Source organism: Triturus cristatus, chromosome 3_1, assembly GCF_964204655.1.
Source record: "Triturus cristatus chromosome 3_1, aTriCri1.1, whole genome shotgun sequence".
Classification (NCBI taxonomy): Eukaryota; Metazoa; Chordata; class Amphibia; order Caudata; family Salamandridae; genus Triturus; species Triturus cristatus.
Window position 1 is genome coordinate 652,836,577 of NC_140583.1, and position 12,236 is coordinate 652,848,812.

Here is a 12,236-nt window from a genome sequence, read left to right on the forward strand (position 1 = left end):
AAAACCACTCATTCAATTGACAACACAGGAGGCAGCCACATCGACTGTTCTCCCTTGGACTCAGGAACATGCACAAGCTTTTGAAAGCCTAAAGAAATCCTTATGCCAAGCACCTGTTTTAGCAACACCATGTTACAATAAACAGTTTACACTCTTTGTTACAGAACGCGAAGGTACTGCCTTGTCAGTACTCACACAGGAACAAGCAGGATCACACAAACCATGTGCTTATTTTTCTAGTACATTAGATCCCGTAGCTCAGGCTTTGCCTGCATGCCTAAAATCAGTGGCAGCAACAGCTTTAGCAATCAGACAAAGCGATGCCATAGTATTAGGACATCCATTGACAGTTCAAGTACCACATGCAGTAGAGGTTCTCTTGAACCGCACACAAACACAACATTTGACTATAGCACGACTCACTGGTTACGAATTAACATTGTTTCAGCCACATATAGAAATCAGACGTTGTAGTACATTGAATCCTGCCACACTGTTACCTGTAAATGGAACAGACCCACTTGCACATGATTGTATTGAAGTTATCACTATCACGACGAAACCCAGACAAGATTTGACAGACGTCCCATTGTCAGACCCAGATCTGACGTTGTATGTAGATGGTTCATGTATGAGAACAGGTACAGGAGAGTTAGTGGCCGCTTATGCAGTCACAACAGACACTGAAATCATTGAAACAAATTGTATAAATACCCTGTCCGCTCAAGCAGCAGAGCTCATCGCTCTGACACAAGCCTGTATTCAAGCCACAAATAAAAAAGTCAACATATACACTGATTCACGTTATGCATTCGGAGTTGTACATGACTTCGGCGTGCTGTGGCGAGAGAGAGGTTATTTAACTTCTCACGGTGCCCACATTCAGCACGGACCCCTCATTCATGCCTTATTAGATGCAATACATCTACCCACTGCAATATCAATTATGAAATGTAAAGCTCATACGAAAGTTACTGATATCATTTCTCAAGGCAATGATCTAGCTGACAGAACAGCTAAACAGACTGCTCAAACTCAAACATCCGACATGACAAAGACAATAGTCCCGACACCAACACATTGCATGATGGTTAAGGATCCCGCTCTTGACGTAATTGACATACAGACACATGCTACTCCAGACAAAATAAAGAAATGGACTGAATTAGGAGGGATCCAAACGGATCAAGGATGGATGACGAAGGAAAAATCTGTGTGGTTCCTTCCTGATTCAATGGTCCAAGTCGTTATTAACACTGTACATAGTCCAGCACATCTAGGAGAAAAAGCTATGCTAGACAGCATCCAACACATTTGGTTCAACAAACATTTACGAGCAGCAGCTAAACAAAAAGTTCGTACCTGTATGATCTGTTGTCAGTTTAACCCAGGAAAAAGCATTCCCGTAGAACAGGGTGGATTTCAGCCTCCTGATCACCCTTTTGAAGTCCTCCAGATGGATTATATCCAGATGGAACGATGTCGAGGATTCAAATATGTTCTCGTAGTTGTCTGTGCTCTTTCCCGTTGGACAGAGGCATACCCAGTTTCAGATTACACTGCCCCGACTACTGCCAAACAGTTAGTTCGAGAATTCTTCCCACGGTACGGTTTACCACGTGTTGTCTACTCAGATAACGGCCAGCCGTTTTCATCCGAACTAATGAAACACGTTTCACTTTTGTTAGGTTATCAGTGGAAGTTTCACTGTGTCCGACACCCCGAGGCAGCAGGTCTCGTGGAAAGACATAATCAGACCCTGAAAATTAGATTGTCCAAAATTTGTAGAGAGAAAGGTGTCGACTGGGTAGTAGCTTTACCCGTTGCACTCTTTTACATGAGAATGGTAGCACACTCTCGAACAGGGCTATCCCCTTATGAGGTGATCTTCGGTAGACCACCAAATATGTGGGGGACGCCTATACCACGCAAAATAAATGATATTGACTGTAATATGCTGACAGATTACTTGGCTTCCTTGATGTCTGCACTACAATCTTGTCGTTCACAGGTAGCTGCAGCTTTTCCCGACAACACTGAGGTGAAACCCCATGACGTAATTCCAGGAGATTTGGTCTTAGTGAGGAACTTTGATCGGAAGTCTCAGCTGGATCCTAGGTGGAGGTCGCCTCAGCTCGTATTGCTAACGACGAGGACAGCCGTAAAGATCGAAGGTCGAAAAGGCTGGATACATTCAAGTCATATCAAGAAATTTCACGGACTGTCGTCAGACGTAAACGACACACCTTGCGTGTCTTCCTCGATTGACTCAAAACTTCCTTTGGTTGAACTGAGTAACCACGAACAGTACAAACTAAAACTTAGGTCTAACCAGTCAGGCAATTTGATTGTTTAAGTCCTCTCCAAGGTGAATCGGTCGAATTTGTCTCTGACATGTATCCCTTAGACCTATATAGAGAACGAAACAGAAGGATAAACCTGAAACGACATGTGTACTGTAAATCACTGCGTAGTCATTGCACAGTGACGTTATTAATTTTGTTTTTCTCAAGTCTTTTAATAATTACTGCAAGTATATTGTTGCACATATATTATCCTATTTCTAGACATGTTTATAATGTTACTGCTGAACATTCTTTTAGTGAATTACCTCCGCATGAGTTGTCTTATAGATTTGCGCTGCGCAATAACACGTTTATTAGTATGTTACATCATTCTCATCAGGTTAGCAATGCTACAAATTGTTGGATATGTGGCCGACTCCCTCCCTATCAGAATTATAAAGGAATTTTACCTCTCTTTCCATACCCGTTCACACACAACGGCTCCTGTGGAGCATGGTTTAGTTTAATAAATTCCCTAGATTCGAATTCTGCAGTTTATCAAGACAACTGGGTATGGGGAAATTTGAACTTAGTTTTACTTAAAGTCTGCTACCCTAACAAGGAGGGACTTCCCAAAAGAACAGGAACTGATCTTCAAAACGAAGTGTATGGATTAGGTAATTTTACGCTTAATCTTATGATCCTAAATGTCGAATCCGAAGCTACTCCAATTTTGCCCGCCATGTCAGTATTTCCAGTAAAAGGTGAATTATGTGTAAGAAAGAATGGTTCCATACATATGGGCCATAGTAGATGCGCCACTATAATAGAATTTAGTGATCAAGGCAAGTCTACATTTAGAGCTTCCCGCCATTCCTACTTTATATGTGGTCAGACGGCATATATACGTCTGCCTCTAGATTGGGATGGTACCTGCTACATTGGATTCCTTTTGCCACCTGTTTTCCTAGCTCCTCCCGATTATCACAGAAATACTCATTTAGTACACAATAGAGAAAGGAGAGATCTCCCAATAGTCGATTACACTGAAACAGCATGGGAAAAATACACAGATTTCAATAAAGGTCTCTTTCCCTATATAGGTACCGTTACTAATAGTAAGCTGATACGTAGATTAACTAGAACCCTTGAAGCAGTAGTGAACGAAACTATTTCCGCCTTAGGCAATTTAACAGAAGAGCAGTCTGCTATGCGGATTGTTGTGCTTCAAAATCGTCTTGTCCTTGACGTCATCCTGGCCGATAGGGGCGGAGCTTGTAGGGTCATCGGATCAAGTTGCTGCATTTTCATACCAGAAAATTCGCCATCTGTATATAAAGCCATAACTCGCCTTCATAAGATTGTAAGCCAGATACACCAGAATCCAGGCACCTGGACTTGGTCCGGTTGGTTTTGGAGTGTATGATCTACCTTTGGATGGAAGGTCCTATCCTTCCTAGGTATTGGCTTTCTCATACTATTCAGTTGCTGTCTATGTCTACAATGTGGACCAGCGATCTGTGGTCTGTGTGCCACATCGTGTATTCCACCACCAAGATTTCGTTCGTCCCAGAAGAAAAAAGAAGAACAAATGATGCTATATGAACAGATCAATGGATTGATGAAGATTGATATCTCTTGACGGGCAAGTAGGGGACAAGGAGGGAATGTGGAAATATGGATTTTTATGATCAGTTATGTCCCCTATCTTGGACCCCAACGGTTTCATGTATGAATCACAAGTACATGTATGTTCCCTCCAGTTCCAGTTATGAAGACGCAAACACATGTGCGTCCACCGTCAACATGTCCTCTTTCAGATCCGCCATGAATAGGTCGGATATTCCATTCCTAAGTATGAAAGGCCACCGGCTTTATATGGTGCACTTATGCCATTTTACAGTCCAGGCAAGTAGGCCCTGATTCTGTCTTTCAGCTTTTCTTGCCTTCTGCCTCTGAAAGCTCCAGTCTGAGCCTACATCTGTGACCATGAACTTTGTCTCATTCCCTGCGCGGCTCACGGTGCCTGACATCAGCCTGTTGCCTGCCAAAAACTGTATTTCACCTTCGAAATTATCTGCTCCGCTCCCTGCCCAATGCATTCCTGTCTAGTAGTTTAAGTAAACATTCTTCCAGCTACCGAGCAGACGCCCGGCTTCTCTGTCTTTATGCAAGTAATTCATAGCCCTATTATTATGGAAGACTTCTGCCCTCGCATCTAGTGTAGACACTTAGACGCTTGTACACGCACTAACAGTCAGTATAGTCAGTATAGAATAAGATTCTACTCTAAGAGACCTCTCTTTTGTGATACCATAGTTCTTTAAACATAGGATGTTAGATATGATTTGGGATTAGGTTGACTCGACCCTCCAGACATCTGTCGCCACATGTAGAGCTAAATGTCAAATCCCCTTCACCCACTAGTTGCACGTCAATCATACGTCATGCTGCTACGCGCGCATTTCTATCAAGTATTTCTGCTGACATTGCGAAATTCTTTCATGGAACCACCCTATTATGACATCAGACCTGATGACGTCCTTTAGTTACACCCAGTTACGCCCACTTTTGCTACGCATGTATGTTTTATCTCTACTATCAATTGTTACGCCTCCTGCATTTGCTTCACTGTAATGCCTATTGTATAAAAGTGATTACTTATCAATAAAGTATGTACTTCACTTCCTGAACCTCCGTGGTGATGGAACCTGGAGTCAACGATTCGAATCGTCCATTGGAATAAAGCCCATTCCGAACCTCTAATATCACGGATTTTGCCTCTTATTTTACTGAGCTATTTTTATTATGTTTCTTATCAAATTAAGTCCCGGTAATTAAATTATTTACCACATCTTGTGAACATTGTTCTAAGTGTGGAGTAACTGATTTTACTTACCTTTCCTCTAAGAAATATCACACTGAGTAATGAAAGTAACTTAAAAATTCATCTGAAAAGTAACTTTAAAAGTAACCTGAAAAGTAACTGAACAGTAATCCAAACTGCTTTACAAACAAATGACTTGCCTGTTACCGATCCAATTGCATTCAACTGCATTTAAACTGTATTTAAACTGCATAATTCTTGCAAAGTGTTATTTACTTACCTGTACCAGGCCTGGCTTGGTTCTAGGAAATAAAATATAACTAATTAAAATTGTTATACAAACAAGTTGGACTGAGTTCAGTCTTTGAGTGTGTGACATCATTTCTTGCCTGAGTGTGTGCAATAAATGCTTAACACTACCCTCTGATAAACCCTTACTGCTCGCCCACACTACCACAAATAGAGTGTAAGGTATTATCTACTTTTACCTCTGCCTACTTTTGGGGTTCTACTGGACTCTGTGCACACTATACCTTACTTTGGTATAGTACACAGAGCCAGCTTCCTACAAAGCCTGGCTGCTCAGAGCCACAGCTACCCCGGGTTAATCTTAAGGGGTTGGTAAGTGTATTACACAGTGAGGTCGCGCTACCACACCAATCCTAACAGTGGTTAATTATTCATATACTAAGCACCAGTTCGAGATTGTTGAATTAAACCTTTTAAATGTATATAGTGTTTTGTTAGTGTAGTGCTTTAGTGTGCTATTCTAAAGAACGAAATTGGGTTTGAATTACCACTGCGTTGCTGACCCATTTATTTGACCGTTTGTAACCAAGAAAGCACAGACACCACATCAGCAGGTATGCTCGGTGGGGTTTTGTAGAGCTACAATACTCTGACCTCACCCACTTATGCGATGGTGTGCTTAACTCAGTCCAGGCACTCATGGGTGGGGAAGCCAAACCCTGTAGACTGGACCAGAGTCCCAGAATATGCAACAGTAGGAGAGCTTGAAATGTGAGGCGCTGTATAGAAAACATTGTGCATGCTATCTTGAAGGACGGAGGTGTTGGCTATAAAGATAGAAAGGTACACCACCTCACCCAATCCACAAGAAATCAAAATTTATAGAACAGCTCCTATATCCCAATAATATATTCTCTTCTAATAACATAGTCCAATCTTGCGGTTTGTCTGATCACACAAGGATCCACAGTCCTCATCCCTACAGTAAAGAAATTATCTCTATGAACTCTTGGCACTCAGAAAGGCACTGACGCCAAAACTGGTGGATCACTGACGGAATATTGTTAACAAAAATATTGTATGAACTGGATATCATGTCCAAAATATTGAGACCAAAATATCGATAAAGTAAGTGCAAATAGGTAATTATAGATTCACTATTCTTAGCTCCACGTCTATATACCTTGACGATACATGTATATACTGGCATGGTACATATATGTAGAGTTACATATAGGAAAACTTTGCTTTCCCTTAGATTCTTTTGTCCTGTATTCTGAGCTATATGCATCTGTTTTTAGTCTGGTGACTGTTCTCTGCTGAAGCACAAAAGTTACTTTTTTGACTTCCATGGACACAGCCTCTGGATTCACAAAAAAGTGGTGCAGGGGTCTCACAAGTTTGTGTTAGGAGTATGTGTCTAAGAGCACTAAAGTTAATTTTTCTATGCTTGTTTTTTTAGGGCAGAAGCAAGTGTGCTCTCCTCCCAGCTCAAGAGAGGCATTCCTGCAATTGGCAAAGCTATGTCAGGATCCCACTCTGGTGGGCATGGAGCTTTTGGAAAAGCTAGGGTCTGTGCCACATGGAGAGTTGGACTGCAGTGAGTAACAAGGGTGTGGGTCTTCTGTAACATTTGCTGTGCATGTAGTGCTGTGCTTAAGCTGCAAACTGTCCCTGCTCCTTTAAGCTGCATTCCCTTCAGCCAGGAGCAGCCCCCGTGCGTAGACACTTCCACTGCTCCTAGAAGCTACATATGTCTAGTTGCTGCCTGATCCTCAAAGTGATCTCTATTCACTGGAAGCTTCCGCTACTACCAGAAGGCAATCATACTGCTAAACGCAGCCCTCTTTCCACCTGCTCCTAAAACATGGTTGCTTAAACCTGCAATCCTTTCTTACAGAAAGTGCCTAATGTTCATGGAATTGCCTTATGCTCTCAAAACTAGCTCATGCCCCTGCAATATTCCTGCCAGTTTTGGAAACAGGCCCTACCATTAACTTTGCATGTGGCCATAAGTTGTGACCCTTCTCTGAAGGGCTGCTCCTATATTCAGCCCTGCAAAATGCTCCCTGCTTCTCCAAGCAGTGCCAACTTCTGAAAGATTCCACTTGCCCCTAAGCAGAGCAGTTTCCGTTTGTGATTGTCCTCCCTGCTTCCTGGTACTGCTTCAGTGAGCCATCTCCTGCTACCCCAAGCTATCTCCAGCTCATGAAAGTTCTTCTCTGTTGTGACACCTAATGCTTGTGGTGGGTTTATTTTGTTTCTGAATGCTCTAAGATGCGCCAAATGCACCTACTACGCTTAAAAACCATGTGAAGCTCAAGGAAGCTCTCCCTCTCTCTATCTCTCGCGCGCGCTTTCTCTCTCTCTTTCTCTCTCTTTCCCTCCAAAGTAAGATAGATCTTTAAAGCGTGATTCTCCACACCCTTTCGTCTTGCCAGTGTTTATTAAAGGTAATTGCAACAGGTACTTCTCTCCCCCTTCTTCTCTGCAGCTGTTGAACTCCTGATTGCTGCCCATGAGTGCTTCACACTAACATGCCACCTTGAGGGTATAATGCGAGTGCTGCAGGCAGCTCAGCACCTCACTGAGTGCCACCTGGCTCCAGCTGATGAGTACACTCTTATGGTATGTACACAGATACACTGACACGATCTCTGTGGATTTGGTGTATATTATGTTGTTGTATTGTCCCAATAATTTTGCCCTCTTGGGTGTACATTGATAAAGGGCCTATTTTTGGGCAAAGCGAGATTAAATGTCGCTCAGCGACATCATTAACATCAGGTGACCACTATTGTGAGTAAACGCTTATCCCAGGCAAGGAGACCTGTGCATCTCAAGTGCCTGCACAGCTCATATGTATCACTGGAATTCACTTTATTTTATTTTAAAGTGAATTCCAGTGATACATATGAGCTGTACAGGCACTTGAGATGCACAGGTCTCCTTGCCTGGGATAAGCCTTTACTTACAATAGTGGTTTGACTGATGGTGAGCTGTATCTGCAGTGAGAGGGACTGAGTGTGACTGTAGGTTATGAGATGAGGGCGCTTTCCGTTGCCAAAGCAATGTATAACTTTCATGGGAGATAATGTCTGAGATGGTTCCGATTTGCGGAGTCTCAGCGCTTTAGAAAATCTTTTGTATTAACAGTGTAAACAACTAGCCACAAAAGAGTTATTTTGGTCTGTGATGTCACATCTCAAAGGGGTGTTGTTCATTTTGAGGCCCCGACTTCACTGATCGCATTTCTCAATTCTCAGAGGGGCGCCCTCCCACTTTACACTTACTTAAGCCATAAATCATATGGAAGGGAAATTTCTTTCTTTGCATAAATGGACAACAGAATAATACTTGCTATTTAATTTCTTTTATCGTTCCACTAGCCTTAATCTCAACAAGTACTAAAGTGGTGGATCCTATATTAAGAACAGTCCACTTTCACTTTCTTTCTTAATATTAGGTGATTTTCATCAATATAGATGCGAGAAGGGACCACTATCAATTGTAAAGTTCCCAAAGCTTTCTCTCAACTCTCCTTTAGAGCTTTAGTGTGTTTTAAGGATGTAAATTAGATTTTGGTTGTAAAAGTATGGAAATTATGCCGGATCAAAGTGCTCTGTTTGTTATGGACCAATTTAGGTGTATATGTTAGGTGAAGTGTGGGGTTGAGGTTTTGCAGTATATCAGTACATGGATTTCTTAATGTAGGAGTTGTGCAGGTGGATGTACATGGACCCCTTTAGGTATAGGCCATGCAGACACACTTTGTTGCAGGTGTTCTGCTGGGTTTGTATGGCATGCAGGGTTGGTATGGCATGATAGTTGTCTTCTGTGTCAGTGGGGGAACTTTCTAGTGTAAAAGAAGTGCAGTGTACTGGTATAGATGCTCTTTTTGCTGCACGCGTGGAGGAGCCCATTGGGTGAAGGCTTTGCAGTGTGTCAGTTTATGGTCCTCCTGGGGTGGAGGCTGTGCAACCTTATTAGATTGAGTCCCTGTCACAACTGGTGTCTAGGTTTTTCTTTTTGCTGTGAGTTGGTGATAGATTCATCTATTTATATTGGTTGTTGGTGACTGGGTCATAGCGTGCCTTGTGTTATTTACCCCTGTTTGTTATACCTTTTGTGTTTTGTTTCTTAGTCTTTTTTTAATATATTTCCTCCATATTAGGATTCAAAAGGTCGGCCATTTAGCAATATGTCACACGGTCCTGAAGATGATCTCACTTATACTTTTGACCTTTGATACGGTAACGATGAATGTATCCTATTGGCCTCCAATTCTTTCATTGTTCCTACTTCACTACGAACACAAGCACTCTGATGGACACCTCATCTATGTTAAGTGGAGTTTTGATTGACTGATGCCACCTATACCTATGGACTATTAATATATCGTGTTCCTGGCAGACATCAGGGAGTGTGAATGCTCTGACCCTGTGTACATATATAAACCACCATTGTCTCAAATTTGATATTGAAAAACATTGTCAACAAAAATAAATTATTCATGTCTTTTGTTGATCCGTACAGAGTGCTTCTACCTATATTTACATTTTAGCATTGTGTTATGATGATGTTCAATTCAGTTGAGTAGGTTGGATTAATACGACACCAATCAGTTCATATTGATTTATTATTGTATGTAGGCTAAGGTGCACCTAGCCAAAAGGCAGCTGAGCTCTGTGCATGGTCAAAGAGAAGCATAAAGTTAACAAGTGATAGGAGAGTGTGGGAAGTTAATGAGGTGTCTATATTGTGGTGAGTCTTTAACTGTTTCCTAAATTGGAGCAGTGTTAGGGTGGTCCTGATGGAAATGAGGATGTTGTTCCACAGCTTCGGTGCCTAGATGGAATAGAACTGCTGTTTTTTTTCTCTTTTACACTTCGGGCCTGATTTAGATCTTGGCGGACGGGTTACTATATCCCAACGGTGACAGATACCCCATCAGCTGAAATATAAATCCCATAGGATTCATATTTTGACAGACGGGCTATCCGTCACCTTTGTGTCAGAGTAACCCATCTGCCAAGATCTAAATCGGGCACTTAGTGTGCATTCTGATGGTGTCCTGGCTGCTGGTTTGTCGAGAACCACAAGAGATGGTAAGTTTGTCTGCAGGAAATGTGGCGGTGCAGTTTGTGATAGCTTTGTAAATGATGCTGCTGGTTTTGAAGATGTAGTAGGCCGGAATGAGAAGCCAATGGATTTCCATCAGGATGGGGGTGATGTAATCATATTTCTTCAAGCATGGGAAAAGATGGGCTGTGGCATGCTGGATTCCCATAAGGGGTGACAGTGTGGAGTGAGTAAGAGGGCTTGAACATCAGTCCTGAAGTCACTTTCTGCATGAAGCAGTTTGACCTCCCTTAGAAGGGAGAGCTGTCCTTTTTTTGGCAGCTTGTTCCTTGAGAGTGAGTTTGGTGTACATGGAGAATCCAAGTGACTTTCCATTAGATGAAAGTTTGGGTTCAGAGCCTTTAAGGTTCAGGTCATTGAGCTAAGGTACTGTTTCTTGTTAGTTTTTCTTGCCAAATAACAGGAATTCTATCTTGGTTGGGATGAGCTTCATGCAGCTGCTGGACTTCCAGATCTGGATGATGTGCCGGCAGTGTTTGAGGCATTGCATGTCTGAAGCAGAGGAGTTTTTTAAGTAGAGTTGTGTATCATCTGCATATTGGTGAATTCTGATGCTGTAAGCTGTGTGTAAAGCACCAAGTGGCTCCACATGAAAATGACAAGAGACTGTATGGAATCCCGGTGCACTCCACAGGCAGTTCCTTATTTGAGAAGGTGGTTGTCGGAAGAGCCCACCGGCACTCATTTTTTGAGGACGGCACTTGTTTTTCCCAATCAGACATTTACTGAAGGCAAGCAAGAGAACAATTCACATACAGAAAAGAAGGAAGAGAAAGATGGAAAAACTGTCAGAAAGGGAGGAAGCAGGAAACCGCAAGAGTGAGGTAAAGGGGCAGGGTGTGTCTCATGGTGGATTAAAGAAGCATAAGGTGGATTCAAGACTACCAGGCTTTGCATTTGTTCAATGTCACTGGCCTCAGGCTTCTGAGAAGAGCTTTGGGCACTGGTACTCTTTTACAAATTAAGCAATGATAGGAATAAAAGTTGGTATTCGAAGCAGTCATGGTTCATGTCATTGAGCTACGTTTGTACTGTTGTTTGTTGTTTTTGGCAAATAAACAGCAATTCTGTCTTGGCTGGGTTGAGCTTCAGCTAGTGGCTGGCCATCAGGGTGTGGATAATGGCCAATCAGTGTTGGAGACTTGGCTTTGAATGTCTGAAGTTGAGGAGATTTTTAAGTATAGTTGTCTATCATTGGCGTAATGATGAATTTTGATGCTGTAATCTGTGAGTACATCACCAATAAGTGCCACATAAAGGCTGAAGATGACTGGCGACAGTAAGGAACCCTCGGATATGCCATAGGTGGTAGGTGTCTTTTGTGAGCTAGAGATGCCTGTGTGAACAAACTGAGTACTTTTAATACTTACTGTCTGTCAGCCCAGACACCTCTTAATGTGACAGTTGTACAGTGTGCTAGTGTAGGCACTCTACTTGTCTGTACAGTGACCCACTGGTGTGGAGGTTTTGCAGTGTACTTGAACAGAAATGTCTAATAGTGCAGGCCTTGCAAAGGCCATTTCTGTTGGTGGCACAACAGGGTTTCCTTGGCATAGAGGGTGTGTGGTATGTCTCTGCGGTCACCTCTTAGTGTGCAAGATGTGCAGTGTGCTAATTCAAAGACCCCTGTGAGTGTACGTACCTGGAGACCTCATGGTGTGAAGGATTTGCTGTATGTTAGTGCAGGAGCTCTGAGACTGGAGTTTGAAAAGTACATCTGTAGAAGAACTATC

The 12,236-nt window shown here is 42.4% G+C and overlaps 1 protein-coding gene across 1 annotated transcript in view; it reads left to right on the forward strand.

The window, feature by feature from the left end:
- Nucleotides 1-12,236, forward strand: part of SPG11 (SPG11 vesicle trafficking associated, spatacsin) — a 623,940-nt gene that overhangs the window by 460,886 nt on the left and 150,818 nt on the right. The window contains exons 34-35 of the mRNA XM_085644681.1: nt 6,824-6,961; nt 7,856-7,989. Of these exons, the coding sequence (XP_085500807.1) occupies nt 6,824-6,961; nt 7,856-7,989 (272 nt within the window). The remainder of the gene's footprint in view (nt 1-6,823; nt 6,962-7,855; nt 7,990-12,236) is intronic.